We start from the raw sequence: 24983 nt of genomic DNA, 5'->3' as shown, positions 1-24983 counted from the left end.
GTTTTATCATTCTAAGCAGACAAATAGATGTATACTATAAAATAACTGGGCCAATGATTCACAATCTCTTTGAAGATGTATTGGATAAACTACTTGGATTTCTTTATCTGCTAAAGTAGGTTCTTAAACCAAGAACCTACAGGATTTCAGAACCATAAAACTTCCTTTATTCAGATATCAAACACGGCTTTTATAGTTGCACTGTAATCTGACATCTCCCCATAGTTTCCTATAGTCCATGATAGCAGCCAAATGCAATAAGAATCCAATAAGAATAAATACAAGCAAGAGGAGGGGGATCAGAACTTCACCATGAAGGTTGTGGTGATATTCTTTATAGATAACCCATTCTGGGAATTCCAGGCAATCACTATTTTATTACCACCAGTTTATAATGCTACTGTCACACATATAAAGTGGTGATCAGCCTAACCCAACCTTGCCTTTTGATTATTAGATTACAAGTTTGTTCACATTGGGTCTGATTCATGAAAGCTCTCCAATACTGGTCTATCTACAAAGATAGACTATCGTGGATGAACCTGGGTGATCCAACAAACCTGCAATGGATTTTTTTTAAATAATTTGCTATATGTTTTCAATCCTGGGCCAGATCCATTCGAACCTTGTTAGATCACCCAGGTTCTCCCATGACAGTCTATCTTCTTTAATAAAGAGCTTTAATAAATAAGGCCCGTATAATTTACCCCTTTACTTTTTCACTGTTTCAAACATCCAGGCTGCCACCTTTGGCGATTTAAAAAAAATGGGCTTCAATTTTTATTGCTACTTTTGGGTAATTTTATTACCGCAACCAAAGCATCAATTGTCACTATGAAAATGTTAATCGCCCTGTAGTGGAGATATGCTGTAACTGTCCTCTAAAATCTACATCTGTTCATGCAACCCTGATTTATTTGTAATTGTTTGATGTAGTTCATGTAGTTTCTAGTGCAAATCAAATCTTCGTTCTCTCTGCGTTCTCCATTCTCTCTTCATAAGTTTTCACCCTTTGAATACAATTTGCAGTGTTATATTAATTAGCATGGTGTGATCACAGCAGACATCTCACTGTTTTATAATTAATATTTCCTAATGGAATTCCAGGAATCCTGGACATTATGGCATCACCAAATATTATCATCTTATCAGGAGAATTATATGCCGTGTGTAACACTGTGATAATTGTAGGAGCTTCCCACACACGCTGACTTGTGCAATTATGTCAGCTACCTCTGAACTGTAGCTCCAATGTTCTTGATCTCATTTCATGTTGAATATAATAAATCAGGTTTTTCTTACATTTTATATCATAGGGGAACCTATTAAAATAACTTTTAGGTCTTCAAGGAACCCCTACTATAATTCCTATATCTACAGCTCACAGTATATTAGCATGGTGGCCAGTAGGAAGAATGTCTCTTACGTTGCTGGCCACTGAGAAGAATGTCACTCTTACAGATAGCCAAAAAGATCATTGGTGTCAGTTAAACTGTCCTGATGTTCCTAGAAACCCTGGTTAAGAAATATTAAATAATCCAGTAATAAAGTATATCACATGGGCTGGACAATCACCATCATTATATTGATGAACATATTTTGGTAAATTTGGGTAGTCATTTTCTTGCTCCTATGTATCTTTGGAGCCCCAAGAAAATATTTAACTCCTTTCTAGTTTTATACGTTATGTATGTTATGTATTGGTGGGTCAATTATTATTATTTTACCTGAATAGCATTAAGATATGTAGGGTGTCATACCCAAAAGTAGGAAATATTGTGCCAAACGACCGGGATATCTCAGCCTATTCTGTTCCTAATAATAATGATAGTTACAATGAGCCTTTGGGGATGATTTGCTCAAGGAATTTAAGTTGTTCACTTGCAAGAGATAATTCACGTATCCTATTAAATGTGGTGAAACTTTCACTTTGAAGAGACTACCCAATCATGTGCAAAGAAATGTAAAAAATGAATTAAAAGTTCCCATTAGTGAAAAGCTCATAATAAAATGATCTTTAATAACTCAGATATTTGCAAATTATTCAGATAATAATTCACATTTATGCAACAGAAATTCATTGTTCAAAAGCCGGGTGTGAAGAAAGTGTAGGTGGGTGGCTGCCCCTGTATTGTGACCCAACTCTTCAGTAAGTACCCAAAAACAGGGTGGATATTGAAAAGTGCTGGGTGGTGCACCCAGTTTAAAGGGGCTGGGAAGAACACTGGAAATTATTTGCAAGTTTTGACTTTTTGATGATTCTTTTTTCTATCCGTGCCTTCTGATTGGTCAGTAAGACCACCCATCACATTTAAGAACAAATATAGCTGATAGGTGGGTGGGTATGAGCAGGGCTCGACATTATAAGAAAATAACATTTGAATAAACTTCTTCTGTATCGTCAATTTTCTAGACACACATTATTTACTTCTGCTAACTTGGTTTTTATTTCACCCCATACTTAAAATGAATTAGTTAGGTTTGAGGCAGGTTTGATATGATAACAGGTGCATTTGAAATGTAGAGGATAGGTAGCAGTAAAAGGTTATATTCATGAAAACACACAACATGGCAAATAAAGTAAAAAGTCTTGAAGGAAGAATAGAAAATACTACTCTTTTAAAGAGCCATGCCCTCATAGCCTTTCCATGGAATCTATAATGGCCACATCTAAAGTCCTGCACATGTAGCATGAACAAATAAAGAAGCGTAGCAAATAAAGTAAAAAGAGCCTCAGTAGAAGAAGGAAAAACACAGCTCCTTTAAACAACCATGTGTTCATAACCTTTCCAAAGAAAACATGACACCCACATCTAAAGGCCTGCACAGCCGGTTCAATCCTGCCTTGCCCCAGAACTGCTTATACCTAACCATTCAGCCGTAACACAAAACATTCACAATGACCCTAATAAAGCCCTTTCCGCAGGGGATATAAGGCTAAAATGAATATTACACTAAAGCTATTAGACATCATAAATTGTGGGAGCAACATGACAGGCAGCATACCTCAGTGCTAATGAGTGGACAGGGAGAACATTAAAATTCTCTTTTAGCTTAATATTTAATTTTGTGACTTATACAGAAGGGTGAATGTAGAGGCAGTGAAAAACAGCAAGGGTAAAAAATGGACAAGCAAAACCAGGTAGACAATGACAAGTGGAATCAACCACTGGTAATGTATATGTGCTAGAAACACCAAGTATGATACTATGTCAGAGTTCCCAATTCCACCCAGAGACCTTCATGCCATTAAGCAATAGCAATCAGCCCTTGCATCCCCTCAAAGAGACAGCCACAACCCAAATCAGAGCTAATCTTTAAAAATAAAATAAAAAAAAACAGGTTTGTTCTTTGTTGCAGAAGGGACAGCAATAAAATAAACCTATTTGCCTGTTTGCAATTTTTTATCTGAATTCACCTCTCCTTGCACCGTCTCTGGCATCTTTAGCTGGTCCTTTTCCGAGTTGGCCATCCTGATTATCCAAGCAGGAATAAAGTAACTTCCAGATATGTGCATGGGAGTTAATTTATTCTTGGCAGCCATCTATGTCGGGATAATACACTGTGCAGCTCCAGGAATCATACATTGTGCACCTCCAGCTCCAGGAATCATACATTGTGCACCTCCAGCTCCAGGGATCATACACTGTTCTGCACTATCTCCAGGGATCGTAAACTTTGCAGCTCCAACTCCATCTCCAGGGTTCATACACTGCAGTTCCAACTCCATCTCCAGGGATCACAAACTTTGCAGCTCCATCTCCAGGGATCACAAACTTTGCAGCTCCATCTCCAGGGATCGTAAACTGTGCAGCTCCAAGCTCCAGCTCCAGGGATCATACACTGCAGCTCCAACTCAATTTCCAGGGATCGTAAACTGTGTAGCTCCAACTCTATCTCCAGGGATCATACACTGAGCAGCTTCATCTCCATCTCCATTGATCATACACTGCAGCTCCAACTCCATCTCCAGGGATCGTAACCTGTGCAGCTCCAAGCTCCAGCTCCAGGGATCATACACTGAGCAGTTCCAATTCCATCTCCATGGATCATACACTGTGCACCTCCAACTGCAAGTGCATGTGAAGTTTGTTTCATCGCAGAGGAACTTCACCTTTCCTTTTTGCAATAACTGGCCTGTCTGCTATCAATTTTTTAATTTTTAAAGTATAGTTTAGCTCTAAAGCCACAGTTTCCAACCCTAACATTAATTAACGCTAATTAACACTTCTATTTGCTGCTTTTTGGTTTTTTTTTAATATATCTGTTGGATAAATACCAAATTCTATCTGTTGATCCAGCAGGAAATTTAGAGATCTTAGTAAGCAACATCTCCATCCATCACAGGGACTACAGAATCCATCCATCTTATGCTAGGGACATGAGGAGGTGTTCTGTAAGCTTTACACTTTTCTATCTACTTTGTGGAAGGTTATTTGTTGTAACGGGCGAGCTGTGCAAATAGGGCTTCTTTTTTCTGTTTTATATTGATTTATCGATATCTGTTGATTCTGGTATGGATTGTTAGTCATTTGCTGATAAAGGATCTCAAATGAAACAGCAATCAGAGCATAAAAACACTGACATTTTGGAAGCACAAGAACAGACCATTTTAGATTGTGATGGGTTAGAACTGAATTATTTTTTGAGCACACACACAAAAGTAGCATTGCTTTTTTCGAATTGTATATGAAGCCTCTGTGCTGCATTATTGGCTGCCGGCTACAGTTCCCATAGTAACTGCAGACTATAGACAGGATAATACTTTTGAAATTGCCCACTTCAGTCACAGGTTCCACCTTCTTCGAAAATAGTAACACCTTTTCCGAGGTGTATTATGCCCCCAGACAGACCTAACAGACCTAAAATTGATATACAGAAATGCTCAGATTGGCAGAATATCCAGAATATTACCAGCTCAGCCGCATCCCTGTCACACTGGAGGATTTGCAGAATGCAGAGCAATGACATTTGGAACCGTTATCTGTGGCAACAATCAGGTTTCATCTCTGATTCAGGAATCTGATTTCATAGGTTCCCTTCAGTCTGGAGTCAGAGAACACCTTTGTTTCCAGGAGCTTTGCTGCAAATGAGGTCTGGAGATGTATTAAGATATAAAGCCCATGCTTTACCTCTTCTGAGCTCAGTAATTTGTATAACACTTTGCATCTTATTCATCCTTTACTGATGGGAGGGGGACCTGCAGAATATTGCTACTGAGCAGATTTAAAAGTGTCTAATATGCTAGGCAGGAAGGCATCTCAAATATATATCCAAAGTGCCCCAGAATCCAATACGCCAACCAGGAGGGCATTTCAGATTCATGGGCTGCAAATGGGATGGTTTCTCTGATTCTCATATGCCAAACAGACGAATGTCTCAGAGTCTCATATGCCAAGTAGCAGGGTGTCTCAGATCCTCGTATGCCAAGCCAGAGGGTGCCTTGGATTCTCATATTCCAAGCACAAGATTGCCTTAAATTTTTATATGCCAAGCACAAGTTTGCTTCAATTCCCATATGGCAAGCAGGAGGGTGCCTCAGATTTCCAGGTGCCAAAGAGAGAGGGTACCTTAGGTTCTCGTATGGTGAGCAGTAGGGTACCTCACATTCTCATATACCAAGCTTTGGAATGCTGCAGATTCTCATATGCCAAGCACCAGGCTGCCTTATATTTGTATGTAAAAAAAGGAGCCAGCCAGAAGGGCATTTCGGATACTTGTATTGCAAGAGAGATGGTGCCTCAGAGTCTCATATGCCAAGCTACAGGGTGGCTCAGATACTTGTATGCCAAGCCAGAGGGTACCTTACATTCTATTATGCGAAGCAGCAGGGTGCCCTGTATTTGTATGAAAAAAAGGAGCCAGCCAGTAGGGCATTTAAACTTTTTATATTGCGAGAGGGGATTTTTAGATTCTACTATGCTAAGCAATAAGGTGCCTCAGATTCCCATATGCCAAACAGGAGAGTGTCTCAGAGTCTCATATGGGAATCCGCAGGGTGTCCCAGGCCTTGTATTCCAAGCTAGAGGGTGCCTCAGATTCTTATATGCCAAGCACAAGTTTGCTTCAAATTCTTATATGCCAAGCATAGGGGTCCCTCAGAGTCTCATATGCCAAGCTACAGGGTGGCTTAGATACTTGTATGCCAAGCCAGAAGGTACCTTACATTCTCTTATGCGAAGCAGCAAGATGCCCTGTATTTGTATGAAAAAAAGGAGCCAGCCAGTAGGGCATTTAAAGGGGGGTGATTTTTCAGATTCTACTATGCCAAGCAATAAGGTGCCTCAGATTCCCATATGCCAAACAGGAGAGTGTCTCAGAGTCTCATATGGAAATCTTCAGGGTGTCCCAGTCCTTGTATTCCAAGCTAGAGGATGCCTAAGATTCTTATATGCCAAGCACAAGTTTGCTTCAAATTCTTATATACCAAGCATAGGGGTCCCTCAGATTCTCATATGCCAAGCAAAGGGGTGTCTCAGATTCTCATATGCCTAAAAGATGTCAGATATGTAAAGGAGAATGCCACAAACACCACAAAGAAAAAGAAGTTTCATATTCTCACATACCAAGAAGGAGGGCACCTCAGATTCATATGTAAAGGGGGAGCAAACATTGAATACCCCTTATGTATTTTATGAAAAGGGATTTTCCAGTAGTTTCATCATTCAAATCCTTGTATTCTTTTCTGCAATACCAAAGTTACTGCAATAAATCTGACCACATTTTACTGGTCACAAGTAAAGTCTGTTAGGGATGAATTTAAAAAAGATTTTCCTGTTTTATAAATGTCAAAGTAATTTAGTAGTTATTTGTTTTTCCTCCAAGAGATCTAACAAGCCTTCCAAGCTACACAAGTCCAAAAGCAACACTTGTACTTCCCGCTAACCTAACCATCTATGTAAATAGGTGGAGGATTCATTTATGTGTACTCTGCTAGCCTTATGCTATCATATTATTAACTTTTTCTTACGTCTCCATCTTTTTGTAGTAATATCCCCATTAGTAAGCTAAGTAGGCGTGCCAGTTAAAGGGAATAGAGCAATTCTGTATTTTTTCCTGGGATAATCATTGTAGGTTGCTGAACACATAGACCTTAACGGATGCTTTAACATGTGCTGGGCTTGTCCAGGAATGCAGTCGAAGGAGCTTTGTATTTAAAAGACAGTATTGTGCTAAGTTTTAGACAGACTCCCATTAATTGCCCCCATAACAATTGCTAATGGGATAAACGTGCAAACTGTGTTACAGTTTACCCAAAAGTTGGTCACTAGGGTTGAGGTCAGGCCACAATACTAAATGCATTAAACCATGTCATCATTAGCTGGCTATGTATATCTGTAGCTTCAAGGTGGGTGGCTGCATACTTTTAGTAATATAGTATTGGTTACACTTACTGTGTTTAGATATCATTTGTGTCCATCATAAGGGTTATATAACACATTGGAGCTACTTCTGCCAGATGCAGCTAATTGCCTGTCTAGGCAAGCCATAAATTTGTATATAGCTAAGTATCACTTCCCACCATGAAATCGCTACCAAGGTAAAATACAGATCAGGGGATCTTTTTTCCTTGACTGATATGCAAACTAAGCTCAAATTTAGTTATCAGCAGATTGCTTTTGGAACCCATTTACTGAGTTCCCTCATTCCCCATAACCACCTGTTCTAAGACCCAGTCGGAAAACCCTCATCTCTTCTACAACTAGGCCTTTGTTGCTCTGGACCCAGCAGCGATCAAAGGATGTAACTTTGCCAACAAGATTGTTTAGTGAAGCTTGTGCCAGGCTTCTTACTCACTGTAAAGATGGCAAATTCATAAAGTGAATAGATGGAAGATTTTGGGTCAGATTCTAAATGCTCAGCATTTATTTTGCAACAGGGTACAGCCTGTACTTTCTGCAGGAGTTCAGAACATCAGAAAGACACATTTCTGTCTCCTTGGATGAAATGAAGAGCTCCAGTTTTGTGCAGAGATAGTCAATACTATAGATTTAAGAGGAACTGCAGTTGTTCCTTCTGAGTATAATTGAGCATCCAGCTGGCAGCCTTCCAGAAGGAGTGTCCTGCAGCAATTTAAGTCACCCTTCTAGGACAAGGATGGTTCCTACACTTGAAGCCTCACCAGGCAAAAGCATGATAAGGTAGACCATGTGCCTCTCACCGTCTGGCACTCCAGCTTGCCGATATCAGACATCTATTACATAGAGGAATGTATATCTAACACTGTTCAAGGTCATACAGCAAGTGAATGCTGAGAAATCACTCCCTGCTAGGTAACAATACCGGGTACATGCAAACAACCTGACAACCACACCCTGATTCCTACATAATTACAAAAGGACAAAAAGTGAATTTGAAAAAAACACTCCATCCATGTAAATATCATGCAAATCTTTTGTTCCAATGGAGCAAAAGCTCACTACAAGACTACTGTAAAACAGTAAGAATAATATGCTGTTTATTTAGAACAGCCTTTCCCTACCTGAGAAAACCCCTAATATAATTTTCAGGTCTCAGGGAACCTTCTACTAAAACTAATTTATTGGGGGTCTCAGGGAACCCTTACTAAATTCCATTATTTGGAGGTTATTGGGGACAAAAACTTTTTACATTGGTATCCAATGGGAAGACTATTCATCCAGTAAAGTTTTGGCTAGAATACCACCCTTACAGGTTACTAAAAATATCATTAGTCTCATGCAGGTGGCTCTATAAAGTGATGTTGGCCCCAGAACTAGATGAGCATCATCAAAAGAGAGATCAATCAACAACAGTTCAATGAACCACTAGCAACCTTAAGGTTCCATGGAGCCATGTTGATAATGGTTGAGTGTCTATAAACAGGTAGACTATTGGCAAAGAAAAACTATCTTAGGGATTGGACTTAACCATAGTGGCTATGTTCCCAATACAAAGAGCAAACTCTACCTGAAAATAAGCCCTGATTGTCTGTCTCCTCCCAACCTATTGTGCAGTCACTATATCACTTACATTTCCAAAAGAGATTTAGGCTAATGATCTGCTGCTTGCTCATTACATCTTCATTGTTTATATCACATTCCATCAATACTGGTATGACATGACCCATGTGATGGAGCACTGTGTACAATTACATTTTGAGTGGCCATAAAAAAAGATGCAAAAGTGCAAACATGCAACAAGCAAAAAACTCTTCCAAATCTAATTAAAAATGGTTTTCCTGTTTTACCTGTTCAATGCCTTCAGACTTTACAAGCATGGCATTAATCAATTTATTTTCCCTCCACAGGAATCGACATTCTGAAGCTGGTGGCAGCTCAGGTTGGCAGTCAGTGGCAAGATATCTACCAGTTTTTGTGTAATGCCAATGAGCATGAAGTGGCAGCCTTTTCCAATGGTTACACTGCAGATCATGAGCGGGCCTACGCGGCTTTACAGCACTGGACCATCAGAGGCCCTGAAGCTAGCCTGGCGAAACTCATCAGTGCTTTACGCCAACACCGGCGCAATGACGTGGTAGAGAAGATCCGTGGCCTCATGGAGGATACTGTACAGGTAGAATGCTACTTCTATCATTTTAAAGTGTATTCAAACTCTGAAAATGAAAATATCCGTTGGTTTTGATAGAAATCTTGTGAGCTGATAACTTCCTGTGCACACAGAGAAAGGAAAGGAAGAATGGCCTAAAAAGTAGGCAGAGCTAAAAACAAATTTTTGGAATTCAGAACGAAAAATATGGTAAAGAGATCAAAGAAGATATCAGAGATCTAGGGAATAAACAAGCCAATGCTGTTGATCAGGCATCAGGTGGAAGTTCTGAGCTTCTATTATAGGTAACTGATGAGGACCAGGTGTGAAGAGCAGAGATACCTGAGCTGCAGCGCTTAGTAACAACCAGCAGAGGGGGGATACACCTGGCTGACTTTTGCAAATAATTAAAAATAAAGTATTGTAAAAAAAAAAAAGGAAACAGAAACTGAAAAATAATTTCGAAAGCTGGGAACATGTTTGTCTTGAGCACATTTTTTTAAAGAAAGAAAAGATAAAGATTCACAATAGCTGGGCATCTGCCCATTGCACATTGTCTGATCTGTGCCATAGACCCACCCAATTTCTATGGTGGTAGTTGGTAAAGACGAATCCAATGTGCCAAAGTTTTGACATTCATCAATTAAAGTTTTGGAATACAATGTTTATCTGATATTTCATACATTCAAAGATGATGTTTGCCTTTGTTTTCCTCTGAGTATCCAAATGTCCTTCTCTGTTCTGGGCCCAGAGATGATGCAGGATTGTGTCACTGTGCCTGCAATGCAGTTGCTTCTGTACATAAAGAGTTATATGTATAGCAACCATAGACGTTATGTAAAAAAAATAATAGGTTGTATAATTAGCTCAAAAAGATAGATTTGGTTGAATTTGACATCTGCAGCTGCAGCTCTCAGGGACTGTATCATATCTCTATGTAACCAATGAGATATCTATATCAGTATTGCAAGGAATTATTCCAGCATAGCTCATCCTGGCATGCTGACATTGAGTTCAATATCATGTGATATGTTATCTTACTACCTGCTAAAGCCGTTGACATATTGCTAAGTCAAACACACTTTTTATTTTGTTATGTATTATTACACAAAGCTTCAGTTGGGCTTAAACAATATTTCAGAAAACACTGGTGTGAACGGGCCCCTAAACCAATTGAAGAATGGCTAGGAGCAGAAGGGGTAGGAAACGTTCTTCTTTATGCCTACCTCACCTTTAAGGGTAAAGTCAGAGCCTAAGCTCATACATGGGTGACAAAGGAAGGCAAGGTACCCAAGATGGAGAGAATTTCAGATGAAGGTCAGAGCTGGAGGTGCAGATTTGTAGTTGGGGTCAGGAAGAAGCTGGTCTGGGCATCAGGTGAAAGGGGTCAGACAGAACAGTGACAAAGGAAGGCGATGTAACCAAAGGTGGAGATAGTTTCAGGTCAATGCCATAGCTGGAAGTCATACACAAGTGGCAATAGCCAGGAGATGTATCCAAGGCTGGAAGGAGTTTCAAGTCAAGGTCAGAGCTGGAAGTCAAACACAAGTGGCAATAGCCAGGCAAGATATCCAGAGGGGTTGTGAAGAGTTGTGGTCGGGGTCAGAAAGAAGCTGGTCTAGGCATCAAATTAAAAGGGTCAGACATGACAAAGTTGGTGAAGTGGAAACAATATAAGAGTGCCTCTTTAGCAAGAGACTAACACTATGACAGCAAGGTGGACTGGGAAAACACAGCTTTATTTGGTCATTGGCCAGTCATGGAACTGGAGGGGCATGGCCTATGGTGGGGTTATAGAGTCACACCTGGTTGCCACAGGTTAATTAGAGGAGAGAGGGAATGGTCTGGGGCATATATTTTATTAAACATACAATGGACAAATTTTAGTATTTGCCACAAAAATGCTCCCGGTTCCACATGTTCCTATCCCATCCAATGGGCAGCGCAGCTCACATCATGCTGCCAGGAAGCAGCGGAGCCTCTGATGTAGTGAATAGGGACAGGTGAATAAGCATTTATTTTATATTTATATTTTTTATTTCACATTATTTTAATTTAATTCACAGATAAAACAATTTGGAAATTATTTTGCAATGTCATTAACATGTTAGTTTATATAAGATATTATTGATTGGGTTTACATCTACATGAAATGTATTTGCTCTTTCATTTTTCTATATCTTTTTTTTTATAGCTCTCTGTTTTTACTTTCTAGTTTTTCTTTCCAATCATAAAGGCAATGGCTGTGCTTTCAGGCACAGGCAATAACACTAGGGATTTTGTGAATGCTTCTCTCAGTGTGCTGTAAAAATCCTATTTTTCCACCTGTTTTATCAGGCTGTCTGAGATTGATTTTAGAACAAGACGGAAGATTAATCCTGCAGGATTGAGGAGTTGGAGATGTGTATGGCAGCTAGTCACTGTATTAGTGGATGGTATTAGCGTGTGGGTGTGGTGTTCTTCATTAAACCTTAATTGCTTGGAAATGTCACTGCACTAGATATGCAGCCGCTCTGAGATGTAGCATGCTGCTGTGTCAACAAAAGCTATTTAGAATTTGATAATAAAGAGAAAAACTTGGCATTAGATGCCAAAAATTTGCTATTTTACAGAACATCCAGAAATGTTATTTGTGCCTAAGCAGTGCCCCAAGTATTGACATCTAGTCTTGAGTTGTTTCTAAATAAAAGAAGTATATGTCCTGGTACATGATGATGCAGCCTATCAGCATTGAAAGATCTAATGTATTGTGTTCTCTGACTGTAAGGAAGATGTAGAAAACGAATAGGGGTGGCAGTAAGAAGTTCAGTACCGTTCACTGCCTCCCACAGTCAAATCTTTAAATGCTGTTTCTTTAAGAACCAGCACTGCAGTGCTAGCACCCAACAAAGTGCCAGCCATCGGGAGCCACTCGGGAACGCTTTGCTGATGCTGCAGGTCTAAATCTGTCCTAAATCTGGGGTGAGATTTGGTGGTTGCTACTGTGCTGCTCACTCTTCTCCTTGCTGGCGTTTCTGGAATGAGGAATCAAAGCCCTGCCTCTACCAAGATGACCCCTCCACACCGACACAGTGCAGAATAAGGCATGCTAAGTCAGTAATTGAGGGAGGTGAGGTGCAGGGAGACCACAGGCAATACTGGTTACTAGTCCTAGACCCTCTACCTTCTATTTTTTAGGGCACACATGCTTAGTTTAAACCCTGCCAAACGCTCCTGGAAAAAACGTAGTATTATTAGTATTGCTCCCAGAACTTTTTAGGATGGGTGGGAAGAAGCTGGAAAAAAACATTATAAATTCAGGGTGCATTTTTTCTTCTTCAGTTCAGTATTCCCCCCAGAATTTTTTAAGCTGGGTGGGAAGAACCCAGAAGTTGGGTGGTGGTACCTGTAATGTGACCCAACTTGTCAATAACTGCCCAAAAAAACAGCCGGGTGGTTACTGAAAAGATCCATGTGGTGCGCCTAGCTAAAAGGGGATGGACAGTGGAACTTACATCATCATGGCCCGCCGTATCAGGGTGTCTAAAGATCAATTCATGGAAAAGAAAAAGGAAGGAGATGGCGGCGCCTGCAATGGGACAGGGACATGTAAATATACAAAAGGGTTTAGTTCCCTTTTAAGGCTACTTTCAAACTAGCATTTATTTCCAAACTGTACCGCTGAGGTTAACCAGATTAAGCTGTCCCCTAAAAATTGTTATCAGAATGAATACGTTTTCTTCTTCTTCATTTGCTTGTTTGCAGTTTTGCAGACACTAGATGCATCCTAGAGCACTTAACCATGCTAAACGATTCCATGGATGATGAAATTCCAAAATACAAATCCAAGAAAGTTAAAGAAATACAGTGTTTCCAACAGCAAACTCTTCAATAAAACCCTGTGGTTACTGCCTGTAGCCACTCCTGGGTGCCTGTTGGCATCCACTTGGCACCTAGGCATTCAAACAACGCAGTTTTATCCACTAGCCTAGGAGTAGAAAACCCACGGACAGAACTAGAGGTAAGGCGTCCTCTGTGCCTCTGAAATAACATAATAATATAGGGATTTGTCACATCCTTTGATTGACAGTTACTATTTCACCTCTTTGATCCCTGGTAAATCTCTTCAGTTCTGCAGGTGTAACTAATCACCAAAGCTTACAATCTACTTTCCATGGCTTGGGCACATCTGCCAGGAGCCTAAACAGTTGGTTCTTATGGAAGGCAGAAAGTTGCCCTCAAATGACCTCTTCATGCAGCGTTTCACTGATCGGCTATGACAGGGGCCGCAGGCTTATTCCTTGGAGTAAATGCTAAGGACGACGTGAGTCATGAAACTGCAGCCTACACAAGATCTTAGCCGGCATGTCTGTGTTGAGGAACTCAAGATGATTTTCCAGTCTGCAGTTGAGAGAACTATCACGCAATGCATCAGAGACCTTCAAATAGAAATGTACAGCCCTTTGCTACCAGATTCCAACTCTCATACAGATTACTGAATGTATGTGGAATTATGATTCTAGAAATAAATTTTCCCCTTCATAGAATTTTGCTGCCCACAATAAAAAAAGGGTGCAGAGCAGAGGATCATATAACAAGAGGCAGCTGTCTCCCCTAGAAGGCTCAAGGAGCTTGCTGTATCTAGTGGCAACTGAGTTAAAAGACAAAAAAGAATAATTTATCATCAAATGTATGTTTTAAAAGTAATGTTTAACTAATATCAACCTCTTGCAGTCTCTTTATTTTATAGCTGGAGTGTGTAGAGGAGATGCAGTACAAAGGTGCAAAATGGTTCATGTGCTAACAAGAACCATGTGAATCATCCCTAGATTACCTGTGTGTATTGCAGCCTAAGATGGTTTTGGTACTTAGTGATATCAGTATAGGTTACGGGTTTGCTGGCTAACTTTAGATTGACTACTGTTAACTAGAAAGAGTAGTCTCATTGGGCAGGAGGATGGTGGGTAGGGGGAGCATACCAAGAAGAGCTAACAAACTTTGTTGGATATTTTTGAGAAAACCTCATGATCTCTATGAGGCATACCAAGACATGAGCTATGGAAAGAAGCACCTACAGTAGAAAAGTAGGGCCCAAAGAAGAGTAATTGATAGAGAGCAGGAGTTTTGTGGCACCTTAGGTAGACTTTTTGTCTCTGAAAATGTAAAATAATTAACAGGTTACATTAATGGAAAGACTTCAGACAAGTGCAAAAACAAAGGATTATTCTGTAGGGCAATTCCAATGTCACTGAAGATCTGAAAAACCCAGTGCAACCCAATATAGATCATACTACCAAGGTCATATCAGTGAAATACAAATATTGGCAAATGCACTTTACTAAATCAGCCCAACGATGGACAATTCTTGCCAAATATCTAACAACTTTTGCAAATGACCAGCAGAAAGCAAGACAGTGCTATGGTGTTTTTTAAAAATACCAGATTTGTGAAGTAGCGTCTCCCCCTATGTAACCTTATAGTTCAGAGCTGCATTTTTCACAAATTGCACATTTTTCTAGCAGAAAACTTTCTATATACTATATATATATATATATATATATATATATATATATATATATGTATGTGTGTTTATCTGTTGGACTGACAATGTCCTTTAATTTGTTCTCAATGTGTCCCGCCCCGCGCAGTCCCCAGCACTTGTTTTGCTTAATACATTACTTGGGAGTATTCGAGCCGTGCTGTGTTCCTCTCTGTGTTCTGAATAATGGATGGGGGCTGTAGTACACTCCGTGTTCCCAGCACACTGTAATCAAACCTCGCCGCCTTAGCACTACAATATCTGACGGCTTTGCCCCCGGTCCTTCAAACAGCTAATGATCAAGATGCCAGAAAAGGCACAAAGAATCATTAATTATCTCTTTGTTCTAAGACACAGACATTTGGTATTTTACTGTAAGGTAAAACCCGTTTGCTTTACCTTCTGCCCCTTACCTCCAGGGAGGCACTTTTACCTATGAAATTCCCAACAGCCACAAGAATTGTCTTCACCGTAAACAAAGTCTTGGTTTAAAAAAGTTAAACTTAACATTTCATTTTCAATATCATGGAATTATTTTGAAGGGTATTTTCACTGCTTTTGCTATTTTTTATTGTGACCAAAACTACTCCAATTTACCAATATATAGTATAGATGTGCAGTTAGTATATTTTTTCAGAGAAAACAGTTATTGACCAATCTCTTATGAATGGCTCCTTTTTCCAAAAAAACTCACAAATAATGTCAGCTACTAGATAGCAATCTAGTAAAAACATTCATGATAATTTTGTTGTGATTTGGCCTCATAAATTAATACCATTGTACAAGCTATAAACCAGTCATTCTCAACCCGGGTTTCATAGAACCCAAGAGTTCCTCCAGAGGTTGTTAGGGGTTCCTAGAATTTTGACAGATTGACCTCCCATGTAATGGTGACCTGAAAGAACCACAAAACTCACCATTACCTGGGAGGTCAATCAGCCAAAACTCTAGGAACCCATTGCAATCTCTGAAGGAATCCTTAAGTTCTACACTTGGCAGAGTCAGTAAGATTGCACCAAAGCTCCTTTTAGCTATCTGTTAGAGGTGCATTCTGACCATTTCTGTACAGTAGACACTTTATACACCAACCACCATGTAAGTTGTATTTTTTCCACCAACCTCCTTGGGTTTTAGCAGGGGTTCCTCCAAACCTAAAAATTATTTCAAGGGTTCCTCAGGTGAAAAAAGGTTAAGAAGGCTCAATAAAACCTATAGTAGTTAAAATGTTTTATTTTGTATAAAACAATGAAAATAAAGCATTTAAATCAAACATGTTCTAGTGAACTTTAGATAAATTTTGGGCCCCACAAACAAACTTCTTCTCTGCAGTAGTAATGTAATAATTACAAGTCCAAAGGTACACGGGTCGCAGAGGTTGCAATCACCACTGGGCCCCTTACTTCAGAGGGCTCTCCACCCATTTGCTGATTACTTTTTTGCAATAAATGTTGTGATTGAGGGATGCCATGTGCACTCTGTGGCTCTACAGCATCTTCTCTTCCAAGGAGTGGTGGCATCATGTTCCAGTGAGACCACCCCCCAAGCCATTGGACCCACAAATGCCCAGACCTATTTGTCTTGACATTTATACCGTCTCCTTTTTAAAGTTTGTAATCCCGTGGGGCAAACTATGAGCCTTTATCAGATGCGAACAGGTCAACCTTAATGTGTTTAACCAAATTATTCCTATCCTTTTGCCTATGCAGGGTAAAGCAACACATTTTTTGTAGTGAAGGCAAAGCATAGCATTGCTTTAAATTGAACTTAAATTGAGAAACTGCATCTTACCAATGCTTCCTACGCAATATACAAGATTCGACAGGCCCCATCATTACCTGCTACCTCCTGCAGATTGCCACAGCCATTGTGGGCTCCTCCACTTCTCACTTGTAATCAACACAGTAGGGAATTATGGCTAATCGCCAGACTGCTACGCAAAGTGGTGGCTGTCAAAAATTCAAATGCTTTTTTTTGAGGGCTCACAGCTTTTGGTGCAGATTGAATGTCACTGATACCCTTATGGATTGGAAATAACCTCCACAACCTTTCTTAAATATTTTTGCTGCTGTTGGTGCCATTATAAAGATTTACTGTTTAAAGGTATTAACTTCCGCAACACAGAGGCAGCCTGGGAAAAAAAGCCCCGGAACTGCTGCACACACCTTATTGTTCTAAATATTGAAGCAATTTCCTACTTTATAGACTGGATTATTCAGGAACTATTCATACTATATATATATACTGTGTGGACTAGGATGGAGCTATTACGGTTAGAATAATATTTAATTTCGCTCTTATGGTAGCCTGCGTGTTTGGGACACAGAAATAGAATATTTTCCGCTGTCTTAAGAAGTTGAGCGGAGAGGTCTGTGCACGGGGTGTGATGTTTACAAAGCAGGGCCATTGACTGACCTGAGATCTATAAATATCTACTTCCATTACACATCATAGGAAACACAACGTTTGTGAGCAGGCCGTAAGGGCTGATATGGTATGATAGAGGATAATGTGTTTTATAGGCCGGTGTTACACGGGTGCTTACCCTACAGGTTTTTTTTTTAATTATTTTTGGATGAGCATTGAAGGGCCAGAATCTCATTAAAGTTTTTGTTGCTGCCTGTGTCATCCACTGGGAAAATTCACCCCTGTATTTGTATTGGGGACAATTGTCATGGAGACATGACATGATTTATCAAAGCTCTACAAGACTGGAGAGAATAAACTATCATGGATCCATGATTTAAAACATTTGCCATTTAACAGCAAAATGCTTTTAATAAATCCATTGCAGGTTTGCTGGATCACCCAGGTTCCTCCACGATGGTCTATCCTCTCCAGTATTTGGAGAGCTTTGGAATCCAGCAAATTTGGAATGGATTTTTAAAAAATCATTTGCTATTAGTTGGCGGATATTTTTAATCCTGGACCAGATCTGTTGCAAGTTTGTTGGATCACCAATAATCCATAATAGTCTATCTCAGGGGTGGGCAAACGTGTTGGCTCAGGGGCCACAAATTTGACAGATGGGCCAGGCCAGTACCAGATGAATGGAGAGTGTTTGTATGAACTTATATATACTACGTGTAAAAGCTGTTAACTAAAAGTAAAAGAAAACAAACAATGTGACAACAATGTTCTTGGTCACCCTTTTTAGCCAATGGACAATTTTATACCAATATTTGATGGGCTGGATTAAAAAGCCCAAAGGGCCATAGTTTGCCTTGCCAATGCCTGGTTTATCTTTATCAGTCTCGGAGAGCTTTAAAAATCACAGTCTTAGTGCAGAGAAAAGTAACAGAATCTCATTAAAGCCAACTTATGGGCCCAGTTCTACCCTCCTATGATAGTTGTCCTTCAGTGGTCTCCATCTGTTGGCTGCAACAGGCATAGGCTCTAAAGAGACCCTGTCACTTTTCCCTAAATGGACAAGGCGACAAAGTTTCTTTTATGGTCAATTTAACAAGGGTGCACATTTTCAAATGCAATGTGTCTATTCTTTCTCTATATACAAATGCCTTCAGTCCCTACCCTGGCCTGCAGAATAGTGCACAGCATCATTATTCACCATGGTATAGAACAGTGTTTCTCAACTAGGGCCAATAATCTTTTTGCCAAGGCATTCTTCCCTCCAACCTCCACACTAATATAATGTGAGATGTGGATATAATAATTATAAGAGGGGTTCTCTAAATACCAGATGGTTATTTCAAGGGTTCCCCCATGTTAAAAGGTCACAAAATTCTGATATAGAATCCACCCTATGCTTTCCCGTAAATTGAGATTCCATGTCACTGTAGAAGCATAGGGATACAGATTTATTGATGTGTCAGGGTCATAGGAACATCTCATCAGCATTATATTACCAGGCAGGGGACGTGGGTGGGAGAGCGACACATAAGTCGCGACCCACCTTGTTAATAATACCCTGTGTATTTACACTGAGCCTAATGTAACCATTAACCTTGAAAACTGAAACTAGTAATGCCACCAATCACATACAACTGCCCTGAAAATACATTACTGCTGTAGAGAAATCACTTCAGTTCTCCAGAGCACAGACATTATTACAACCGGCAAGTTCAGCTCTGCCTATAAAGGGCATATTGCCTCTGTTACCAAAGTCAGCACAGCCCGCCACCAACACCTCTCCTCGCCATGCGTATTTCAAGTTTATATAAGAATATTTTCACAGAAAGTAGTGTTTACATGCCTGGTGATACTTTGAACTGAAACCCCGTAACGTCCACACTTTATCTAACTGTGCCAAGAGAAGCATAGCAAGAGAAATGGACTGAGATTGTGACCCAGATCCACCGTCTGTAAATGTAAGGAAAGAAGGGATCACACTAGAAAGAAAAAGGAAAGATAAGAGGAAACATTTCACCATGAGGGGGACCATAATGTCGCTGTCAGCATACCTTCCTACGAAAAGTTCTATAGCCCAGGAGGAAAGGAGAGACTAGTGACTACTTGTCAATCTCGATCCTCCAGGTCCAATTGCTTACAGTGCCTGGTTCTTGACGATCTACCATTCTCCACCAACTGATAAGGAAAACAAAATCCTCTGCTCATGGTGAAAGTTTTGAAAGTTTACTTGGAGGAGAAAGTTACAAAGTAAAAGAGTAGAAATAGAAAAGCAAACGATTAAAATGCGTGTAGACTCTCGTTGCAAGGTCTAGAGGATTTAACTTGGACAGCCATATTGAAAGCTTGTTTAAGCTAAAATTCTGGTGCCATCTAGAAACTCGCAAATACAAACATCAGACATGTTGAGTGATTCACTTAAAAAGTTACAGTCACTGCACATTAGACATCACAACATAAGAGACACAAGTTACAGTTATCTTGGAACAACTTATCATTTGACTGTCCTTCAGAGCCCCACAATGCCTCACCAACAAGACCAAACTATCCTCATGGTCAAGAACAAGACATTCTAAGTGCCTGAAGAACAACAATTTGTTCTTAGAACAATTTCTAGTACAATTCATTCTAGCAAGCAAACCTGTAATATATAGGAACATGACATGTAATTAGAAAAAGTATTATAATTATTTTTTTATCTCAAGAAAAAGGCATCCCCAACCTCAATATACTTACATCACATGCATTTCCTTGCTTTGCTTTGCTCCCCTGCAGCTTGGTATTGCTAGTAAGTATTTCCAAGTGCAGAGAAGTAAGTACCTGCTGCCTTGTGGATGAGGATCATTCGTGATCATCTTGGATGAAAATATAACATTAGTGCAACTGTCCCCTGACTTCGTTTTTCTATGGCGGATCATTTAACGATTCATATTGTTTTGTGGTGGGAAGGACATAGTGGACTAACTCCGACTGGTCCTCCCTTTCTCCCCTTAATAGAACAAAGAACTTCTGTCTGCATAATGCAATATAATTGGAGAGATTTGAGTGACTCGGCTATATAAATATACTTTATTATTATTTATAATAATAAGCATATTAGATCAAACAAAAATCAATGTCAGAGGTGTTAAAATCCCTTTAGAAGTTTGTACAATCAATGGAAAGTTTAGAATGTATGTGGACAAGGTTCTTTGATTATTTTTGGGATATCGAATTTCAAAATAAAGAATTGTTTTCTGGACAATTTAGGGAAATGATCGATTAAACGGCTCAATCAAATTGGACAATCAAACACGCAATGCCAGCTTTGTATAGACTGTGTCCCTTGGTTGATTTTCCAGCTCTTTAGACATACAATATAAGCTGAACATAACCTGTTAGGTCTAGTGATGGTGAACATTGTTATTGTTGAACTTATTGTGTGTATTCAGGGTTCACGCTGATTTAACAATGACTATGCTCAGCCGGACTTGTGACCCAGCAGCACCTCGGATGCCAGGCACACATTGTTACTGATCATACTACTGGTGTCATGAGTCTGCTGGTAGAAGGAAGCTTTTTTATGTTCTTACAATTCTTATTTTAAAGAATGTCAATCATGGAGACTGCAGGGAAAATGTGCAAGCTTGCAGCCTCAGGTCAGAAAAATGATTGCACATTTGAAATCATTTCATAGACATGCAGATCACAGCAATCCACTTGTCATTTTGTGCATTGTGCATTGCCAGGACCCATTGCTATCTTATCCCTGGCTCAGTCCAGGATCTAGACCAGAATGGCCACCAAAAACTGGCAGTGATGTTGCAGTGTAGTTATGGCTTTCTCATTCCAGTGAATCACTGCTTTGGGGGGAACATTACATGTAGTTTCTCTGTCATATGTGCAGACGCTGGAAACCAGCTTTAGGAACCGGGGCTGCAGTGCAAGTGGCCAGGCGTTGTCAGCTGCCAAGAGTAATGTGAAGTTTCTTGTTCCCAAGGCAGATCTGAACCTGCCATAACGTGGACCTATGCTCTCCAGGATTGTTTTAAGCTGGCTCCGTATTGTGATCCAACTTTTCAGTAACCACCCAAAAACAGCCAGGTGGTTACTGAAAAGTGCTGGGTGGTGCACCCAACTAAAAAGGGATGGGTAGAGCACTGCTCTCTGATCACTTTCCAGTCTTGCCCAGTCTTCGAGGCAAGCACGGCTGTTCATCTTTGGCAACAATCACCTGGTTTGTGTACATAACTTAAATCCATGCGTGCACAACATTCCAGAGACATTGGACATTACAAGCAGTGCCCTTTACCCACTTTGACTAAAGTTACCTTCCCATTATTCTATCACCAAATTCTATTTACCAAGAGAGCAATCATAAAATAGCTAACTAAAGGGAGGGGTGCAGTAATTATTACTTTTACTTATTACTTGAAGGGGTAAAGTTATGAGAAAGCTGTTCAGAGCAGGTAATTACCTTTAACTAGAGCAAGCCAGGTCCTCTTAAAGGTTATTTCAATTTTCTGCTGAGAAAATGTCTTGGAGCACTGACAGGTACCTCTGACTCTTATTACTCCTGATTTAACCTGTAAACTACGAGGTTATTGCAGGGTATGCTTGGTCTGTTAATAATGTTATGACTTCAAAACAATCAAAATGAAAATTATCCAACTTTTTAAAAGAAAATCCAAGCAAATACATACAAGGTTGATGTTGATTCATGAGAAGTTTAGCAGTTTAGCAAAACAGCTTGCTAAAGGATCTGCCATATATATACACATCCTGTCCTCATGTCAGCAATCTCCCACTGTTAGACTTACTATAGACTTACTCAGTCAAGTCCTCACTACTAGCCCCCACTAATAGGTACTTATACTATCTTTGATGGAAATGCATTTAATTATAATTCATTACAATGTGCAGGCTAGTGGAGAAAGTATGTATATGGATTTCAGCAGAACTTTATTTAGGCCAGGCGGGAAGAAATTGTAGGTGGGTGGCTTAACCTGTATTGTGACCCAACTCTTCAGTAACCACCCAAAAACAGCTGGGAGGTTGCTGAAAAGTGCAGAGTGGTGCACCCAGCTATAAGGGGCCGGGGAGAACACTGGGTTCCAGGGTTAAACATTTAAATAGGAACTGTACTAAAAATAAAAAAAAATAACTTACCTTTACTTCCCCAGAGCTGCCACGTCTTCTATAATTGGACTCGATTGGGTCCTGTGCCTGGAATTCTCCTTTGTCTCAATGCAAAGGAAGCATTGGCTGCTGCCATCTTCTTCTTCCTTCTTTTGGCTACGGCAGCTGATCTCGCACTGCACAAACGTGAATTTGGGTAATGTAGCCTGCTGTAACTCAAAAAAATAAAACAATCTCACTGCACATGCGTGGCATGAAGGAGCAGCCCAAAGCCTCCTGAGATAAGTGACGTGTATTTCGCAGTGGAGGGGTTTTCCCCCTTTTTTAAAAAAAAGAAAACAATGGGTGGGGGGTTAAAAGAACAAGAAAATTTTTCACCTATTTTTTATAAAGTTCAAATTTTGGTGATAGGTCCACTTTAAGTAGTATTGGCAACTTCAAATAAAATGGTCATGTGATGACCTAACCCATCGGTCATTTCATTTGTGCCATCCAGATCACATTATAGCTTAATCTCTCTCTTGGTGTAAATGTAGGTCTAGGTAAACTGTTTTTTTAACAGATATATTCCTGGCTGCTCTGTACAACTTTCGGATCTCTGTAACTTTCTGTGTTGCCTCCTGAAATTCATGGATCTATAAAAAGATTTCCTCAGGGAAAAACAGGTATGCAGTTCAAACAGCCACAGCTCAGCACTTGCCTATAAAATGTACTTTAATGCAAAAGGCAGCCGCTCTTTCTCCATGTAGCTATGACATAAAAGGTTTTATCAGTGGACAAATGATGTGCATGGAATGGAACCTGTCATGCATGCAAAATAGAAGCAGCAAGTCTAGAACTGGTGCAATGCAGCTGTGTGTTCTGCAGGCAAAGTGGCCAGATGGGAACAGCCTAACCTTGGATTTAAACCCAATCAATAAAATCTCATAATACCCTTACTATGTAAATAGAATTTCAAAAGTCATTTTGTGGAAACCCACAGTGCAATATAATATTTCCTCATAATCCTGCCATAAATGTTCACCCACGTCCTGTCCCTGTCTCCTAAAATATTCTGCATTGTCACCCTGTTGCATGTATACACCAACATTCACTGAGTGGGCATCTTCTGCCATTCTTCACCATCAGGAAGCCACCTCTGAGCAGTGACATGCAGGCACATGCAAAACAATGCCAAAAAGAAGAAAAATAAATGACATTTGTTTTTGAAGCACAAAGCTTTAGTAAACCAAAGGTTAGAGTATTTCCCATCCAGTGGGTTAAATGACGACCATCATGATGCATCTCACCTTATATGAGCCCAGGCTGTACCCACCCCCTGCCTGTAAATGGGCAGCAGAGAAGACAAATTAGCACAGCGATTAGCTCCTCTCTTTGTTTCTCCTCCTATCAGCACGATTTTTGTTAGAACACAAACAGATTGGCTCCTTGTTCGGCGTCTTCCATTCCCATTCTAAACTTTGATGATAGTCTCCATGTATCTTCTGTAAGAAAAAAACATTTCAGAATATATTAAAGCTGAATGTTGTTATTCTGTTCATTTTATATCTACCTTTAGTTCAAATTTAAGCATCAGGGAAACAGTGATAAAATATGAAAAGAGTGGGAGGTGAACCTGACCCACACATTGAATATTTGTGAATGCACGAAGCATTCTTGTATTTTATTCCTTCCAGCTGCTACCACCTAGATTGCCCATTACATTTGGAGCTTTGGGTCTTAATGGATTTGTATTGTCGAGTGTTTTGTTTTTCTGTCTATAACAAAATAATGGGGAGATTTCATAAGTACAGGGTTCTTTTTTTTATTTGAATGTACTTGTCAGCCACGGACAGCTGCATTGCAGAGGAAACTAGACTGGTCCCTGGACGCAACCCAGGATGGGGTTTGCTATGTTTTAGTTTTGTTGTTGCTGCTGGCGCCCTGGACATACTGGGGGCAGAATTGTGGCATTTAAAGAGACATTGGGGCTATACCCATGCAGGGGTATAGCCCCAATGTCTCTTCAAACCAGAAGGCAGGGAGATGGCTCAAGATTCTTGAACATAGTGATTTTTCTGTCTCTTGTCATCATCCTCTGCACCTCCTATAGCTGAATTTGGCCACAAATATCCAGGGCTAGCTAGAAAAGGGTATTTTTAGATTTTATCAGTTTGTAAATGTTGGGACTTGGTCCTACTCCATTACTCTTCTCCCATAGACACTGGACCACATATGATCAACACAGCCCTGGATCCATGTAGTATAGATTTTGGATTATGGATAGTTTGCCATGGTAAAACAGTTCTCATATACATGTTGTAACTGATTATCTGTTGGCCCATTTACACTACATTTCAAGGGCATTTTATCATGTTACTGCACATGTTAAACACATTGTAGTTCATTACAGGGCTACTACTTTTAAAAACCAACCCCCACACGTAGGCAAGGTGGCCCAGTGCACTTTTTTGTTCGTTGTGGTGTGCTACATTAA

The 24983-nt window shown here is 40.0% G+C and overlaps 1 protein-coding gene across 1 annotated transcript in view; it reads left to right on the top strand.

Annotated features, from left to right (window-relative positions):
* TNFRSF21 (TNF receptor superfamily member 21) overlaps positions 1 to 24983 on the top strand; it is a 72584-nt gene that overhangs the window by 33391 nt on the left and 14210 nt on the right. The window contains exon 4 of the mRNA XM_072407435.1: positions 9269 to 9534. Within this exon, the coding sequence (XP_072263536.1) occupies positions 9269 to 9534 (266 nt within the window). The remainder of the gene's footprint in view (positions 1 to 9268; positions 9535 to 24983) is intronic.

The sequence above is a fragment of the Pyxicephalus adspersus genome, chromosome 4 (assembly GCF_032062135.1).
Source record: "Pyxicephalus adspersus chromosome 4, UCB_Pads_2.0, whole genome shotgun sequence".
In the NCBI taxonomy this organism is placed as follows: domain Eukaryota; kingdom Metazoa; phylum Chordata; class Amphibia; order Anura; family Pyxicephalidae; genus Pyxicephalus; species Pyxicephalus adspersus.
Note: the sequence above shows the minus strand (reverse complement) of the source record. Positions and strands in the feature narration are given on the sequence as shown.